The following is a 17,432-nucleotide window of genomic DNA, read 5'->3' as shown; positions in this document are numbered from 1 at the left end:
CTAATTATCTGCCCTCCTGCCGAACCTAACCGTTGTGCACTTGACGCTCCCTCCCGAGCCGAGTGCTTGCCCACCCAATGCCCCAGCCGGGCCACATTTCGTCAGCGGTATGCAAGCCGTCCCCACTATATTTGCATGCGCTGCAGTACCCCTGGCAGGAAGGAGGAATCAGGGCGGTGTCAGCAGCTGCATCGGTAACACGGATACGTACTCCGTCAGAGTGGAAAGCTCGGGTATCCAGGGATAGCAGCTTTCCAACCCGCCATTCACCCATCATGCCAATTGCCTTCACTCTAATTCTTCGACAGGACTGGTGTTTGTACGGTAACTCCCATAACTAAATAGTTGTTTGGTTTCCCAACTGGGATTCATATCTGCCCGTCTTCACCTGTCGCACCCTCCGATTCTGATCTGATCCCCGTGGGCCGAGCCACCTCGCCTGGCGGGCAACCTCGAGAAGCCGCCGCTTCATTCCACATCCAACCTCCGACGCCATTCCATACCATCTCTCCGGCGTCAACAAATAAAACACCCGGCATGCCGGTCTTGCCACTCAATCCGGTCAACCGCCGGGACCTCGAGGCTTACCGCAGGGATGAAAAGTACGGGCACAAGTTACTGACGCCCGAGGAGAGGCTTCGCTTGCTCAAGGTTCGTGGCATGGGCGGCACGTCGACGGCACTGCTGTGTGCACGTCTCCTCCCGCCAGAGAAACAATGGCGACGTACAACCGGGATATTGATGCTGACATGACACCACCGCAGCCCTACCTGCCCTCGCCGCCGCCGTCGCGCACCTCACAACGCGTCCAGAAACAACTCCCAGACCAGCATACCTTGGGCCTCCGCCGCTTCTTCAGGAGGCAGCTGCACCTGCTCGTCTTCACCTCCATCCATGCCGTTTTTTCGCTCTACGTCCACATTCGCCAGGCATACCACGCCGTGGCCAACCGCATCTACTCGGTGTACTACTACCACCATAGGGCTCCCGAGTTGATCCAGGGCGACGTCAAGGGGCTGCGCCGCCTACCAAAGCACCTGAGCGTCATCCTGACCCTTGAAGACAATGGCAAGGGCGGCGCCGGTCTTGAGCGGCTGGTCAACGAGGCCGCCGACATAGCGGCTTGGTGCGCTAGCGCCGGCATTCCACAACTTTCCATCTACGAGAAGACGGGTGCGTGTACTCCCGTCCCTTTTAACTCTTGCCTCCTTATGTTTAGGTTTAGCTGGCTGACTGCTTGGGTACAGGCATACTGAAGGGGTTCATGCCCGAGACGCACGAGGCGCTGTCACAGAAGCTATCTGCATACTTTGGGCCCGACTTTCCAGCACTGAGCCTCGGGGCGCCCCACAGCCCTGCCGTTGAGCCCCGCCTTAGCTCCCGGACGGCGAGGCGCGTTGATGTTGCTGAGCAGAAGCATCTCTCGGTTCTCCTTCTGTCTGCCGAGGACGGGCGGGACTCGATTGTCGACCTTACCAAGACGCTTGCCGAGATGGCACAGCGGTCAAAGCTCTCCCCCGCCGACATCAACATCGAGCTGGTGGATGCCGAGTTGAGTGAGAGCGTTATGGGCGAGCCGGACCTGCTTATTCACTTTGGGCCGTACGTCGAGCTGGCCGGTTACCCGCCGTGGCAGGTCCGCCTCACCGAGATCTTCCATGTGCCTGACAACCAAGGCGTTGGGTACCAAGTATTCTACCGATCCCTGTGCAATTATGCCCGGGCACAGATGCGCCTCGGTAAGTGATTGTGCAGGCGAAGCGAAACCGCCGGAAGAGCGTGATGATTAGAGCAGGCGGGAAGCACCGCGTCCGAACATAGCGATAGAAGGCTTGTATCATGAGCAATTTTCATTTATGTTATTTTTGCTGGGGGCTCTGGGTCGAGTAATCGATTATTTCATTTCCCCGGGGGGCACATTGCCCGGTTTTGATGTCTGTTTTGGTGTCTGTTGACACGAGGTTCGAACTGGCCCACGAAAGCTTCTGTGAGACTATGACCCTCTATGCGTTCCTGTTACGTGCTCGCATTGAGTTGTAGAGCTTTCCATACTTCACAAGTAGGTGACTGCCTTATGCTATACCAATGCTGCGCAAACTCGAGCTGACTGTGGGAAAAAGCGGAACTTTGATTTATTTACTTTGTCTGGAGTAACGTTGGATAGGCGGGTTGCTTCCCACGTGTAGATTGACGAGCCGTGGTATCCCGCGTGTAGATTGATTGGCGTTACCAACGTTGAATTGAGGCGTAAAGGGGTGTTTTACTTGCGGCTCACGTGCCGCTACACGAACAGTGAGAGCCTGAAATTATGGCGCTGTTAGTACCGATTTGTGGGGCCTTTTGGGAGTGAGTGGTAACGTCTATTAAGGTATCCGTACAGATGGGTATTTTCTTCACGGCCTGAGTTCCGACTGGAATTTGCAGAGTCACAGTCACGACATCCACCACCACCGGTTTAATATCGGTGAAAATATAGATCGGCTGCTAATTATGGGTGATGATACTACTGCTCACGGCCACAGCGAGACGGAGGGAATCACTACGGTTGGAGACATGAACGTGTTCCGGCCGCCGGTTGTGCGCTCGGGCACTGCCGCTCTGAACCGCGCCCTCTTCTCCAGGACCTTCGACCTGGCTGCCGCCGCCGTGAACGACCCCCGCCTCATCTCAAAATACCGGAACGCCTTGCAGAGCGCAAAGGAGCTCTTGCGCGTAGAGAGGATATCGGGCGTCGCTGCCCATCCAGACCCCGCCCTAGCCCAGCAGGGCCGCAAGTGCCTGCTTCTAAGTCCTAGTGTCAAGGCCAAAGGTTAGACCACGCCATCCAGTCTAGCCCAGCCTGTCCGCCCGCTTCGTAATACTTATTAAGGACGCCATGCTGATGTTTTGTCCCCCTCTCTCCACCTCAGCGCCTGAGACATGGGGCCCCGTACTTAGAGACGGTGTCGACAAACAGGACTTGTCTGTCGTCCCGTACGAGCTCCGCCTTGGCTATGATGACTGGTCTTACCGTATGTATAAGAGCCCCTATCAATCAATTTACAGTTCCCGGGCCTACCTAACCCTTGAATATAGATGATATCATAACATCGATATTCCCCGAGGAATTCCAAGATGAGATCCCGGCTGGCTTCAACACGGCCGGTCACGTGGGTAAGTTCTCTTTGCTCCGGACGGCCTCGTCGTCGTCGCCGTCGGTTTGCTTTGTTTCTGACCAAGCCAAGCACATCTGAATCTGCGAGACCGCTACCTCCCTTACAAAAAGGTGATAGCCGAGGTCTTGCGGGACAAGTCCCCGCACATCAGGACCGTCATCAACAAGGTCGAAAACGTCGGGAGCGAGTCGCAGTTCAGGACCTTCCAGTACGAGGTCCTGGCAGGGGAGGACAACATGGATGTCACCGTCTCGGAGGGCGGCTGCTTGTTCGACTTCGACTACTCCAAGGTCTACTGGAACAGCAAGCTTGAGACGGAGCACCGCCGCCTTATCGATCTGTTCCAGCCCGGAGAGGTCGTGTGCGACGTCATGGCCGGCATTGGCCCCTTTGCCGTCCCTGCTGGGAAGAAGGGTGTCATCGTATGGGCCAACGATATGAACCCCGAGAGCTACAGCTGTCTCCAGAAAGCCATCAAGAAAAACAAGGTCAGTTCCCCTGCTTTGTCTCACCCCCTTTTGTCTCGCCCCCTTTCCTCTCCTTTCGCCGTTCTTCTCGTCTTCCTGAGGCACGGCCCCTTTTCTAAAATGATAATAATAATAGTAATAATAATAAATATAGGTATCAAACTTTGTTCGGCCTTTCTGCACGGACGGACGCACGTTTATCCACCAGGCAGCCGACTATGTTCTTGCGGCGTCGGAAAAGGGCGAGAGCATCACCATCCCTGCGAAGCGCCCAACAGGCTCGAGGACCGCGGCCAAAAACAGCAACAACCCAGCACCAGAACCCCAGCTCATCTCCATACCGCCGATAGTCTCCCACTTTATCATGAACCTGCCGGCCTCGGCCATCGAGTTCCTAGGCTGCTACCGCGGGCTCTACGCCGGGCACGAGTCCCTGTTCGCACCCGGCACGGCCAGGAAGCTCCCCCTGATCCACACGCACTGCTTCTCCGTCAAGGCCTTTGACGAGACGCCCGGGCTCGACATCTGCGAGCGCATCACCAAGGAGCTTGGCTTCGCCGTGTGGCCCGGCGACACCGACACCGAGGGCCACGTGGCCATCCACCACGTCCGCGACGTCGCGCCGGCTAAGAGCATGTTCTGCGCGAGCTTCCGCCTGCCCCGCGAGGTGGCTTTTGCTCCGAGAGCCTAGGGGGCGCATGGAAGCGCTGTCTCTGGCGGCGAAAAAAAGGGGGGGGGGGCGCATGGATAGTCGCAAAAGGATGTCCTTTGCGGAGGCATAGCCAGAGCCAAACCGTCGGGCTTGGGTATTATTTGTTCCGGGCCCGCCCGAGAAAGTGTCATGTTTCACTAGAAGGACCCGATATGTCGGTCTTACTGGATGGATGGTTTCGGCATCTACTCTCTTGCCATCAAAGCGCTAGACGTTAAACTAGGAAACAAATGTCTTGATAGCTGGCAAAGCTTGCCCCCATTCCCTCCTTGTCAAGCGGTTACTGTCACACCTGGAGTTAACTGTCGAGTACTGTTGTTGTTGTTGTTGTTGTTATGTTTTTGTTTTTTATCTTCATTCGTCTACTCCAGGAGCGACTTCCATCCTCAGTCAGATCTCGCTGCAATGTAAACACTAGATGTAGCCAGCCCTTGTGTTTGGCTGCCTACCTTGCTCACTTGCGGCTGACACATGCATGTATGTAAAGTAAACAGTGAGTGACAGGAACGGAGAGGGGATGTAGACAAGCCACCCCCCCTTTTCAACTCAAAAATACATAGCACTCACCCACACTCTCTATCACGTCGTCCGGCTCAGCTATCCGCACCAATGAAGCCGGGCTGGCAGGTCCTTGCGGTCTGGGCCATGTATCTAGTCTTTAGTGAGGTGGCTGCTACACATGCACATATATCTAGATATGTACAGTGCTGTACGACAGCTTCCGCAGACACGACGTGTTCCGAGACCGGGGGGCGAGTCTTTGCTATCCGTCTGGGCTGGCTACCTACCTGCCTTGGGACTTCTTATCACTGCCTGCGTCGTGTCCTCTATCGGGGCCCAGAGCGGAGAACGCGCTTGCGGTGGATGGATAGCTCTAGCAGTGACTCATCTCCCCGTTTGCCGCTGTCGTTGTCGTTTGCCGCCGAAGCCGCCGTAGCCGTCGTCGTCGTCATCTACACGTATACATAGGCTCAAAAAGGGTATCCCCCAGACGGCAAAGAAAACACAATGTGAAGATATCACCCGTCAGACCAACGGCCTGTGTGGGGTGCCTTCCCGTGTCGAGGCTGCTCTATCTTTTTTCCCCATCTGTATATCTGCAAGCTGAGGTGCCAGCAAGCTTTGATGGATGGTTCCACGGCAGACCGGTGAGCCGTGACAGACTATATCGAGCGGGGACTATCGACATTGAAGGACAGGGTTTCTGGGCTTTGGGCCCCAGGGCTACCTGACTTGGCTCTGCCTTCTTGGCCTATCCCGATCGATCTGGTTGCACCGAACTCGCGCGCGCCGTAGCGTTCAATAGGTGTGTGTGTGTGTGTGTGTGTGTGGTGGCTGTGTGCTATCAATCTGGCATCCACACGCCGTCGGGAGGCTCCACATATTGGTCCCAAAAGGGGGGGCTCGGTCAAGGCACAACACCAGCTAGACAGGGCACACTAGGCCGGAAAAAGAGAGACGGGGAGTGTAAGAATAACGGGGTGGTGTAGCACTGCAGACAAAGAAACACATTTCCCCCATGTACCTAATTGAGAAATGGGTTGCCGAAGAAAGTTACGATAGGGACAGGGAGCCCGCCCGTGGGTGGGAGAGAGGGGGTGGATGTGGATAAGGTGAATCGCGAAGCAAAGATGCGAATATGCACAGCGGCTAGGGGCCGTCTCTGTCGGAAGCGGGCTTCTCCTGTGTCGAAGCGAACGGGTGGCTCCTTATCAAGCCATAGTTGACCCTACATATGGGTAAGGTAGCCATCCAGATAGAGAGCCAGCCAAGCCTTCCCGAGATATCGCGGCAGCCGTGACAAGGGAAGGAATGTGAGGCGCTTCGCCTGTGGCTTGCGGCGCTGACAGATGTCGTATAGCTGCGGGCGCGGAGGGGGCGGGAGCTAAGGGCGGACAAGAAATAAATACACTGAGAAATCGAAGACGGATAGATAACAACAGGGCTGGGACGGCAAGGTCTGTTCTCTTGTCTTTCTCGAACTACAGCTACATCAAAGCAACAACTAAGGTACATACCTGAGATACCCGGACTCTTGGACCGATGCAACAGAAACTGGGAACAGCCATGACAGGCCGCCCGCATATGTCGAGTCTTGCTCAGTGTGCATGGGAATGAAATTGGTGATAAGGAACCCCAGCGCCGTTTTCGCACTTTTGGATTTCTTTAACTGCAAAAACAGCATCCGATAGGACTAGAGGACCAGGACCATGCCCTCCCCCTCAGCATGAGGGACAGGAGCTATGTGACCAAGTGAGTGTTGCCAAGGCTACGTGGGAGGGGAGATGCAGATGGCCAAGAATGGGCGGCATATTTCCATGTCCACCGATGCGGCTTGGAGAAGCAGAGTGGAAGCAGAAGTGGAAGCAGAAGTGGAAGCAGAAGCTCACGATGCGACGTTGGCTGTACGTACGCACCTAGTGCACATGTAGGCAGTGGACGAATAGACAAACAGCGCGAGGTTTTGTACATGGACGTACCAATCCCTACCTTCCAGCTACGAGGGTACCTTGTTAGGACGTCGAGATGCTGATAACATTGCGCCGGGCAGTGGAGCTGTCGCCGTGGTTCATCTATTGTATAAGGTAGGAAGGTAGATGAGCGGGAGATCGGCTCAAAAACAGAAGAGCCTGGACCGAGCCTGGAACTTTTCGACCCGCTCTGGTGCCAAGACTCTTGACACCTTGACAGCGATGGAAACATAAGCCGGGGGACCAGGATGTCGCCATCTTTTTGGGATTTGGATGAGCAATTGTCCTGAGTGCTGTTGAGCACGCGAGCCAATTGATTCGAGCAAGACCCAGTAACAGCTGAAAACAGCCATTCCTGCCTTACTTTGGCTATGTTTCCCATCAGATGCCGCAAGGCCGAAAGCATTACCTGGAGAGGCCTGGAGAAGTTGCAAGTTGCGGGAGATATGGAAACCCCGGCAAGCTGTGAACGGAACAGCCACCTGTGCCGAACGTGGGGCGAGCGAGTGGACAGTAATACAAATGGGCCGAATTGTTTCTTAATACTCCGTACCGATTGGGTATGTATGTACGGAGTACCTTGTTAGAAGTACGAGGCATGTTCCGTGCTTGAAAATAATCTCGAACCCCCATGCCTCTACAAGAATGCATCTGAAGAGCTCCCGGGACGGATGCACGAACGCGTACAAGATGGTACGGAGTACGTGCCGAGCAATTGCGATACGACGAAGGCAGTTCCTATAGAGAGCGAGTGGTAAAGTTCTGGCCGGCCGGCCGGGGAGGCAGGACTTGCTGGCTCCATGTGAGAGCCTATGGCAATCCCAAGGGCGGAGATTAACAGCCAGGTAAGTAAGAGGTAAGAAAATATGGAGTTGGCCTCGGCACCGCTGGAGTAAAAAAAGGTCGAGAGCCGCGGTGAGTGTGGCACACCTTCATCGGGAGTAAAGAGAACTGGATTGAGGGTGGGGGCGGAGGGGTAGAAGTTGCCGGACCCCACATCTTGGCACGGCGGACATGGGCATTAAGTGCTGCGTCAAATTGACCTCGAGGGCACACCCACACCCGCCAACCAAACAACACGGCAGGGCAGGCAACGTGAAAGTGAGAGCTCGAAAATAAATACCATATGTATACCGGGAGTTGGTGCGGATTATTGAGGTAGGTACCTTGGCTCGTGGGCACACTATCTGCAGAAAGCAACACCTCCATTGATCTTGGCCAAGGCGGTTAAGTTGAGAACTCACCAGTATCGGCAGTTGAGGTTTCGAGCCGCGTGTTGGTGGCCCGTTTACAATTTTTTTAAAGTGAGTTCTTTTCGGAATCATCCGAAGCATGTTGAGTCTTCACAGTCGACACTTAGGAAGCCGTAGGGGGGGAAAAAAACCGAAGCTTCTCATCACGCCCCTGGTATTGTGCCCGCCGGATGCGAACTGTGACAATATAAATCGGATGCATGACTCGATGAGGGCGGCGGGCAGCCGGTGAAAGAGTTGGCTTTGGGTCCGTGGCTTTTCCCTGAGCATCCTGTTGGGCAGCGCTGCTGTTGGGTCCCTCGAAGACGGACCTACTGGATATGCTGCACCATCGTGCAGTGCGCGCGCATGAGGCTTGCAGCCTCCCTCCCCCATTGCCGCCATGGCAGGCCCAAAGTCCACTTGCCACATGTAGGTGCTTGTGATCTGTCGACAGAGCTGTAATGCTATTGTCTCGACACTTGACACTCTCCACCCCCCTAGTTGTAGACACAATAGACGGCGCCATGTGTACCAACTGTGAGAATTAGTAGTCAGTCCCAGTTACGCCCTGTTTCTATTTTCATCTCTCGCGCAAAGCTTCCTGGCATTACCTATCCCAGCCAAGAGCCCAGCAGTCGATAGGGAGTCTATCGAGGCCCCACTCGCCCCCTTTTGGGGCTTGGGAATTGGTTAGACAATCAGGCAACCATCAGACCAACATCATGTTGCTTGCAGAAACCCGAGCATTGTCGATGCTCTGAACCCACGCCCGAGGAAGATGTGTCCGGGTGGGAAGACGCATTCTCGGGCGTCTCTTGAGGGTGCTGATCGAGATGGTCGAGATGATCGACCTCTCACTCTGCCCCCAGGACAATACGTGGGCTTTAGTGCGTAATGGGCATCGGGGCAGATCTTACCTTAAATGGCTTGCCGTGAGCGGTATTCCGTCAGGAGGCGGAAGATCTTCAGCCCTAACATGTAGCTAGGTAATCAGTAACCATCAAGCTTTCGCCATATGGACCCCCCTCAAGGAAAGCAAGTATGTATAGTACTCCGTATAGAGTGGATTAGTGTAGCCGCTCCCTCTCTTCTTCCACTGTGTGCACGCAGTGAGATATGCGTGCAGTGTGCACTGGAAGCTATGAGCGGGACTGGGATTGCTTCAAAGAACGTCAGCCCCATCGCCGTATGTACATTAAGTAAGGCATACAGAGTCGGACGTAGCAATTACCTTCTCTGACGCAACCAGTAAGCTCCGGCATGTTCAAGACACCACTGCTGTGGGCACTGCCAAAGCCTGGGTCGAGACTAGGTGAGAATTTCAAGCTGCGGTCGTGCTACATAGCGCGAACAATGGCAGAGAGGACATAGGTAAGTAGGTGCCTTCTCATCTGGTTTGGCCCGGCCGACTACCTACGTTAGACTCGGTTGTGGTTCATTCGACATGTCAAGTATCTATCGGTTGGCACGCCCGGGACCTCCCGGGAGCTCATTGAAATAAAACAATGCTCGGAGATAATGGAACCCGTAGATACTACCGGCGGCAGCATGCTTGTTGGCTAATGTCTACTCCAGTCGTTCGATATCAGAGTGGGAAGTCGAAACTTGGCTGTTCCGTCTGTCTCGGAAGATGTGGTTTTGGCAGTTGAAACACGGCGCGCGGCGGCCCAGCAGTCGTTTTGGGTATTTTCCTCGAGATTTGTTTTATGCCATGAGACACCTAGTTAGATAGAGGCCAATGTGTGTAAAGGCGCAAGAGATTACGCAAGACTCCGACAGTCCGACTAAACCTCACGTCCTCGGCTTGACTTGACTTTTATTAGGTCGACGACCAAGGCCGCTTGTTAGTGTTGGAGCTAGGTAGGGCGTGAGTGAGCATGAAACCGCGCTTACTTGCTCAGGTCTACATCTCATCAAGACCTTCGAGGACCTAGTCAATTCGCATGGAACTGCCCGTGAGCCACTAGTAGCGCTGTTCCTCTCTTCGAGTTTTTCATCGACACATTGCCAACGGAAGAAGTCGGAGCTGCTGAGTCGAGACGAGGGCCGGCTGTACAGTAGCGTATGCATACAAGGAAGCAGAGAGCCGATCTTGGCCTCGGGAAAGGTTTCGGTTTCGGTTTCCATCCCAGTCTCCCATCTTGTATAACCTGTTGAAACAAGACGTCGCCGAGCAAATGTCTAGGTTGTTGCTTCGCTTCCCACAAACAAGGGCAGAGCTCGCAATTGGCACTGAGGCGTGTGTGGTTGGTGGGCAAGAAGAAAAGGCGTCCACGCGTCCGCCTCAGTCGTGGGTCTCCCGCTAGTCCAACAACTCAGCTCTCCTCGGCCTCGGGCCCGCAAACCGACCACCTCCTTCGGCTTCTCCAGTCAGTGGTAAGAGTGGAGAAAGGGGCGTGTTGAGTTGCCAGGATGCAGCTTGTACGCTGTCGGAGTTTGTTAGAGACATGGAAACCAACTCAATCAACTTTTGACAAGACTGGACGCAGGCCAAAGTCGCCCCGGGTACCTCGAAGGGCCGGTCCGTGCACTAGAGTGACCCCGTCGAGACTTCATGTCTGGCGGAGGCAAGAGTCAACTGCGGAACTGCCTTTTTGCACTCGTGTCTCCGTCTCTGCTCTAAAAACCCCAGTGGTAGGCTCGACCAGAACCTTGGTTGCGGACCGCAATACATGCCCGTGTGTAGCGTTAGGGTCCGCCATGTCTCCTACAAGCTCTCGCCCAGCGGGACGAGTCCCCGAGCCTAAGCAAAGCAAGCCAGTCAGCCAGTATTCGAGGCGGCGCCCGTGAAAGACGTCGACACGCATGAAGAGCTAGCGTCAGCAGCCTGGGTTGGCTCGCTGCGTAGGAAACGCAGGGCAGATAGCAGGCGTGAGACGATGGTATTTAACGCACGTCCGGGAATGTGATTTCAGCGCGGCGGTCTCCTTTTCCATTTTGCCAGTTTGCGACTTTGCTGGTCGGCTTGACTAAAAGGAACGGTCGTTGACCAAGCAGAGCGGCCATAGCTGGTCACGGGCTGCGCGCGACCCTCCCCCCCCTGGCGCGCATTCCATTCCAGCGATTCGTCTGCCCTCGCCTCCACGCCCTAGGCCCTACCCCGGTGACCTGCAGTCAATGCCCCAGACCGCCTCCAAAACTTCTCGGCAGCGCACGGAACCCGACTCGCTCGATTTATTTTTCATAATTGCTTTTTCTTCCCGGTTTCTGCTTGCCCCATGAATTTTACACATTGAATCGCCGGGTCACCAGGTCTGACGTTGCGGGAAATCGCCATGGGAAAGAAGATGGCCCTGGGATTTTAATGCAAACTGCGTCCTCCTTTTCGCCCCGTCCGGCCGGTTGCGAAGAACGCCTCCCTTGCTCCAACCCACGCCCAACGCAAACATCGTTGCCTCCAACACATTCCAGGAACCGCGGCGCGGGGGTCCTCAGGGCACAACACCAGACGCAACAGCGGGTCGTGGTCACGAGCCCAACCAAATCTCACCGAAACCCACACCCAAAAAACGGAGAGAAGCGTGAGTGACCACCCGCCCCGGCCTGCGTCGACCTGTCCCTCACCATCACATTGCTCCCCCCCATTCCCTTTGTTCACCATACCCCGCCCAATCGCGTGCTCGAGTCGGGGGTTCTAGCCACTGTCTGCCAAAGCTGGGCGAATGGGGGCACCTGGGCACCTGTTTGTTGGCCAGTGGCGGTTCGTCTGCGGAGTGCAGACTTCGCACATTATTCGGTCTACCAACCTACCATAGGTAGTTGGCGAACCGAATACCTCACCTTCATGTTCTTCTGCATGGCGCATCACGTTTTCTAAACCTGCTAGGCTGCCCCATTTGTGCTTTTACTCCTGCCCTCCGCTGTCCTGCGGATTCCAAACATTATCAAACCGCCGCCACGCACCTCCATCTCGCTTTTGGGATGCGTACCAACCGTCCTGCATGTTCTTTTGATAACGACTGCGCGGAAACCCCCATTTTCGTCCCCCCATTTTGAGCCCCTCTTCAATCACGCATCCCACTCTCTGGCACACACCTTGAGAGTGACCAGGGTGTCGACACAAGGGGGGCTTGTTCGCTGGCATTGGAACCCGCATCCGCTTAATCTGCACAAGTCCTCAGTCTCCGATGGGCCGGGCACTTACCCGCGCACCTTCACACCTGCGCAACCCCGTGCTCTGAACTTCCCACGATATATTCTTGTCTGGTCATTCAAGTCCATTCGTTTTTGCCCCCTGCTTCGCGCTGCTGAACGTTTGCGTTCATTGCATCCATTCTAATCTCGGTTTGCCCGCAGCTAGCGACAGCTCCAGCCCCAGCAGCCCTTGAGTCGCCTCCTCCCGAGACCCAATCGACATGATCGACGTCGAGTACGTCGTGGCAACCCTCTTTTCATAGTCACCGCCTTTGTCTCCCTTGAACGCCTCGCTCAGCCACAGCACGGGGTTTCGTCTTGACGAAAGCAAGGACAGGCCCCCACCTCACATTCCCGAGGCAATTTAGTTTCTCCCTTGGACAGGAATTGCCCCAATATTTGAATCTCGTCGACTGCCGGCACACCTATGACGGAACTTCTTGGTCGATTGTTGGAGAAAGGTTAGGTGTGATTTGGACGGGTGTCCAAAATCACCAGGGGTTTTTTTCTCTTTCGCAATGGCCGTTGTTCTCTCGTCGGAAGAGAATAACTATTTCTCATCATCGACGCTGCGCCGATCCCACTCGCAGCCCAAGTTCGTCGCAAAGCGCTCAGGCTTTCACACGTCTGCCTCGGCCTCGCGAATAGCCGACCTCTACCCGGACTCTAAGGCATTTGGAGATTCGGCCCCTTCCTCGGCTCCTTCATCTCCTCGTGGTATTCGTGTCGAGTCGACAGACCTGTCGTGCTCGTCCACACCGGCCACCAGCTTTTCCCTGGCATCAGATTCGGGTTCGGATTCGGACGACGACGAAGACGGCCACCTCGGCTTAGTCATCTCCGAAGAGCAAGAAATCATTCTACCTCAGTACGAGGACGTGGGGTACTTGAACAATTCAGCAGGGGACGTGGAGCCGCCTTCGAGCCCACAGACTGGTCTCTCATATTCCTCTTCTCCAAGCGACCAGGACAATTCGAACACTACATCAAGACCTGGATCTCCTGACGTCCTCGAACGGGCCGAAGATGACATAGCAATAAGGGCGCAGCCCTCACGGCATGTTGATTATCTCTCACACAACTGGCGCGAGGAGGACATTTGGTCATCCTGGAAACATATCGTTTCCAGGAGAGGCGACTACAGCAATTCCGCCCGGTTGGAAAACGCTTCCTGGAGGACATGGATGAAGTCCAAGAATAAGCTGAGCACTGTGTCTCCGGAGACGCTTAATTGGTATACGGCCCTCCGCCTTTTCTTCTTCTCGTGGCCCCCTCTTTTAAAGAGGAAATTCTCTAACACTTTGCAGGTTGAAGGATTGCGACGTGACATGGCTTTATGGCCCATTGCAGACCGGCACTGCTAATCTGCACACAAAGCACATGAACCCGAGCAGTTCGAGGCTGTCTAAGTCAAACTCCTTTGTCAACAAGAAGCCTATCTTGAAAAAGCGGAGCATGTCCGAGATAATGCTCCAAAGGTCGCTGTCTGCCTCGTCACTGGTAAAGCAGGCCGCAGCAGCTGTCCAAGCCCAGCAAAAAGGAGGCTTGAAGAGAATCGGCCGACGACCCGGCTTAGAGCGGGCAGTCACTGACTACATAACGTTTCCATTTTCGTCGGCTCGGGGCAGCTCCGATAACACGAACCTGTTCCCATCGACGACATCTTCTGGCGTTATATCCCCGAGCGGCGAACGGAGGCACATTCATTTTAATGAGCAGGTGGCCCAGTGCATTGCCGTCGAGGTCAAAGGCGATGACGACGATGAAGATGCTCGCGCAGACCGGTTTGCGTTTGACAGCGACTCGGACGACGGGGCCATCATGATGAAACGGACCACGTCCAAAAAGTTGAGGCCCGTGCTAAAGAAGGTGAAGAGTTTCAGTGTCAGTGGAGGAGAGAGCAAGACAATCGCCATGCTACCCTCGACGACGTTGAAATATCGAGATGATACGCCGGAACCAACCGAGTCGGCCATGAAGCACAGTACTGGCGTCTTCCGGAGCCCGGTTATATCCCCTTCGTCGTCGCAAGAGACGCTGCGCCCGTCCAAAAAGTCCGGAAAGCTCTTCATAGACGACGACGATGACGACGACGACGATGGTGACGACGACGACGACGAAGAAGAGGAGGAGGACCACGATGACAACATCAACAGTTTTGCCGGGCCATCTACGACAAAATTTGGCGAGGGCGCATCGGGGCTTCGTCGGACAACGTCTTCGAGCAGTCTCACAACAGAGCCGGTCGGCATGCGCAGGACGGCTTCAGGAATGTTCATGCCATTTGAGGACGGCGAGGCTGATTCTACTAATGAAGGCCTTTTCGGTCGGGTCATTGACACGGTAAATACGGCCCGGGACATAGCCCACGTTATCTGGAACGTAGGGTGGAGGAAATAAACCTTCTGGCAGACCGTTTCTTATTAACCAACCCTGTTTTCCAGAAGGAGGCTGTTCTCAAGAATTCTCATCGACTCGGGCCCGGCTCGAGGAGCTCGTCCAGGGGGCGTGTACGATAATTAAAAAGAAGGGGCTAGAGCGGGGTCCCATAGCAGCATCTTGGCCCAATGGGGGCCGTGATGGGCTCATTACGACGCGAACGACAAGGCGGCATCCGAGGCGCGGTGACGTCCGTTGTTTTATGGCATGAGAGGGGGTTGGCCCGGCTTTCGGCGAGGTTTTATTTACGATACGAAGCATGCATTGGGCTGGGGTGTTAAGCACACTTACTTTCATTTCGGCCTTCAGCTTGGCATATTGGTCGGTAAACTACCAAAGAGCTGGGGTTCATGGGGATCTTGGGATCGACCGACAAACCCATGGCACACCAATACCCGCCGTTTTCTCAACTATTTTCTTTGGCCTGAGGGCTGTGTTTTTTATGGATCGGTTTACGGCGAATGGGCTTTGACTTTTTTTCATGGCGCTCTACAGTAAATGCGAGCTGACAATGAATCAGTCGTACGGGTGTTATTGGTAAGATAAAAACTACGGGGGAGAGAAAAGCTGACTTGGTTGGATATTGTTTTTCTTTTTTTCCTTTTTCTCAGGCGAGGCTCTGTTGTCGTTTTCATGCATGGACCCACGGGGGTGTACAGCGGCGAGGCCAGATGGCATATGGCAGATGGCATTTTGAGCTTTGTGAAGGACTGTATTAGCGGTCTATAGTGTCTAAACACGACTTTGCGGGGTCTCGTGTCTAGGGACAAAGGTCCTAGATGCTTTGGGAGGAAAGAGGAAAGAGAAGATGGCAGCATCATGTGAACATAGTGACACAAATCACTATCAAATCAGGCAACGGTTCACCGTCTCCTAGCCAATAGCTAATTGACCAAGCCTAATTGACATAGCTCGCTTCAGCGGAGACGATAACCGTGAAACATGCCTACATCTTGGCCGCAACGATGCCTTATTTAGAGACCACCTGATTGATGGATGCTCTGGTCACGGGCACTGGATACCGGTACGTACAACTCGACTCAGATTGAGGCGTCATTTACTCCGTACTCTGTAGTTGTTCTTGCTGGTGCAGCCTTGTGGCGCTTGGGGCTGAGGTGTGGGGCTTGTGTGTAGGCGAAATCAGGCGTCAAGGCATCCTGCATTAAAGCCAGCTTGCTGCAGCCTGCAGGGCGCCTCGCACTGTACGTACAGGGTGCCAAGGTACGTGGAAGCTTGGCCGCTCTGACGCGTGCTTGGAGCTGCCTTGAGCTCCTGACGGACCTGACTGGCGACAGCCAACATCCCAAGCCCGTCTCTGCATCATCAGATTGCGAACCACCACCTGCCCTCGGCGTTCTACCCCGACCAGCTGCATCGGCTCGATACCGAAATACAAATTTTTCTATTTGACCACGACGACACGATCAGCTAGATTGATCGAGATAATAAAGCACCTGATAGCGCAAGCCAGGCCGAAGACAGAATGGATACGCTCGTAGCACGGTACAGCCGCCCGGCTTACCATGAGAACGAAGATTTCTCCGAGGAAGAGCGGCAGGGCCTCGTCGATTCTGTACCCAGTCTCTCGCTCAAGTTTGCCATGCCGCCCGTAGCTCATGTAAGTCGGCCTCGTCTTTCCTTCCTTTTGTCGTCGACATTGGGAGGAACTCGCTGACATGTCTCGCGTCCACAGCCCTCCGCCTGGCTCCGCGCCGCCACAGATGACCGGTCCAACCCGTCCTGCCCTATCAAGATTGCCCACGGCACAACGACGCTCGCGTTTCGCTTCCAGGGCGGCATCATCGTGGCGACGGACTCGCGCGCGACGGCGGGAAACTGGATCGCTAGTCAGACAGTCAAGAAGGTGATTGAGATCAACAGCGACCTGCTGGGCACTATGGCCGGCGGCGCTGCCGACTGCCAGTACTGGCTGGCCTGGCTGGGCATGCAGTGCCGGCTGCACGAGCTCCGGCACAAGCGCCGCATCAGCGTGGCCGCCGCCTCCAAGATCCTGGCCAACCTCGTCTACCAGTACAAGGGCATGGGCCTGTCCATGGGCACCATGTGCGCGGGCGTGACCAAGGAGGAGGGCCCGGCGCTCTACTACATCGACTCTGACGGCACCCGGCTGGCCGGCAACCTGTTCTGCGTCGGCTCGGGCCAGACATTTGCTTACGGCGTGCTCGACGCCGAGTACCGCTACGACCTGTCGGTCGAGGACGCCCTCGAGCTTGGCAGCCGTAGTATCCTGGCGGCCACGCACCGTGACGCCTACTCGGGTGGCTTCATCAACCTCTACCATGTCAAGGAGTCGGGCTGGGAGAAGCATGGCTTCAGCGACACGAACCCCATCTTCTGGAAGACGAAGCTTGAGAAGGGCGAGTTCAGCAACGTCACGAGCGACCTGTCAGAGCGAGTGTAGAACCGAGTCGGGGCAGGGACGGTAGAGAGAGGAGAGAGAGAGCTTGTAGCATTGTCCCACTATTCACGGGCACGGCGTCGGCATGGGGAAAGGACAAGACAGTTACAGCAACGCCATTTATATGTACAATACAAACATTAACCAACGAGGACAATAACAAGATCCACAGGGCACCTCATACAACGCGTAGTCCGGGGATGTGATATCTCCAACTGGCTCCTCTTGCGTTGACATTCGTGCGAATCGCGCAGCATAAACTTGAAATGTATCCGACGGTAGTGTGTATGTTTCAAATGTTTTCATGGGGTATTTCGGGATCTATGCACATATTTAAATTACATGCTGTAGTGGTTGTTACATGGACTTTGCACATTTTCATTCTCCCCATGCTCCCGCG

The 17,432-nt window shown here is 55.0% G+C and overlaps 5 protein-coding genes across 5 annotated transcripts; 4 read left to right on the top strand and 1 right to left on the bottom strand.

Annotated features, from left to right (window-relative positions):
* Window positions 1-537: 537 nt before the first annotated feature.
* Window positions 538-4,313, top strand: B0T26DRAFT_744475 (Met-10+ like-protein-domain-containing protein; the record flags this gene model as incomplete). Its single annotated transcript, XM_060444417.1, has 8 exons — window positions 538-651; window positions 765-1,173; window positions 1,248-1,739; window positions 2,477-2,809; window positions 2,910-3,011; window positions 3,076-3,153; window positions 3,225-3,643; window positions 3,777-4,313. The coding sequence occupies 8 exons, from the start codon at window positions 538-540 to the stop codon at window positions 4,311-4,313; spliced, it is 2,484 nt and encodes an 827-aa protein (XP_060290644.1).
* Window positions 4,314-4,584: 271 nt separating this feature from the next.
* Window positions 4,585-5,720, top strand: B0T26DRAFT_732682 (uncharacterized protein). The gene has a single exon (XM_060443120.1). The coding sequence runs from the start codon at window positions 4,944-4,946 to the stop codon at window positions 5,301-5,303; it is 360 nt and encodes a 119-aa protein (XP_060290643.1). The 5' UTR covers window positions 4,585-4,943; the 3' UTR covers window positions 5,304-5,720.
* Window positions 5,721-6,251: 531 nt separating this feature from the next.
* B0T26DRAFT_512531 (uncharacterized protein) lies at window positions 6,252-7,327 on the bottom strand. The gene has a single exon (XM_060435435.1). The coding sequence runs from the start codon at window positions 7,209-7,211 to the stop codon at window positions 6,576-6,578; it is 636 nt and encodes a 211-aa protein (XP_060290642.1). The 5' UTR covers window positions 7,212-7,327; the 3' UTR covers window positions 6,252-6,575.
* Window positions 7,328-12,692: 5,365 nt separating this feature from the next.
* B0T26DRAFT_658821 (protein phosphatase type 1 complex subunit Hex2/Reg1) lies at window positions 12,693-14,574 on the top strand (the record flags this gene model as incomplete). The annotated part of the gene is made up of 2 exons (XM_060438903.1): window positions 12,693-13,408; window positions 13,482-14,574. 2 exons carry the CDS (start codon window positions 12,693-12,695, stop codon window positions 14,572-14,574), a joined length of 1,809 nt encoding a protein of 602 aa, XP_060290641.1.
* Window positions 14,575-16,096: 1,522 nt separating this feature from the next.
* Window positions 16,097-17,035, top strand: B0T26DRAFT_657885 (nucleophile aminohydrolase; the record flags this gene model as incomplete). Its single annotated transcript, XM_060438821.1, has 2 exons — window positions 16,097-16,231; window positions 16,307-17,035. The coding sequence occupies 2 exons, from the start codon at window positions 16,097-16,099 to the stop codon at window positions 17,033-17,035; spliced, it is 864 nt and encodes a 287-aa protein (XP_060290640.1).
* Between the last annotated feature and the right edge of the window lie 397 nt (window positions 17,036-17,432).

This window comes from Lasiosphaeria miniovina (assembly GCF_030549165.1).
Source record: "Lasiosphaeria miniovina strain SMH2392-1A chromosome Unknown B0T26scaffold_8, whole genome shotgun sequence".
Classification (NCBI taxonomy): domain Eukaryota; kingdom Fungi; phylum Ascomycota; class Sordariomycetes; order Sordariales; family Lasiosphaeriaceae; genus Lasiosphaeria; species Lasiosphaeria miniovina.
This window is presented reverse-complemented; position numbering and strand designations above follow the sequence as displayed.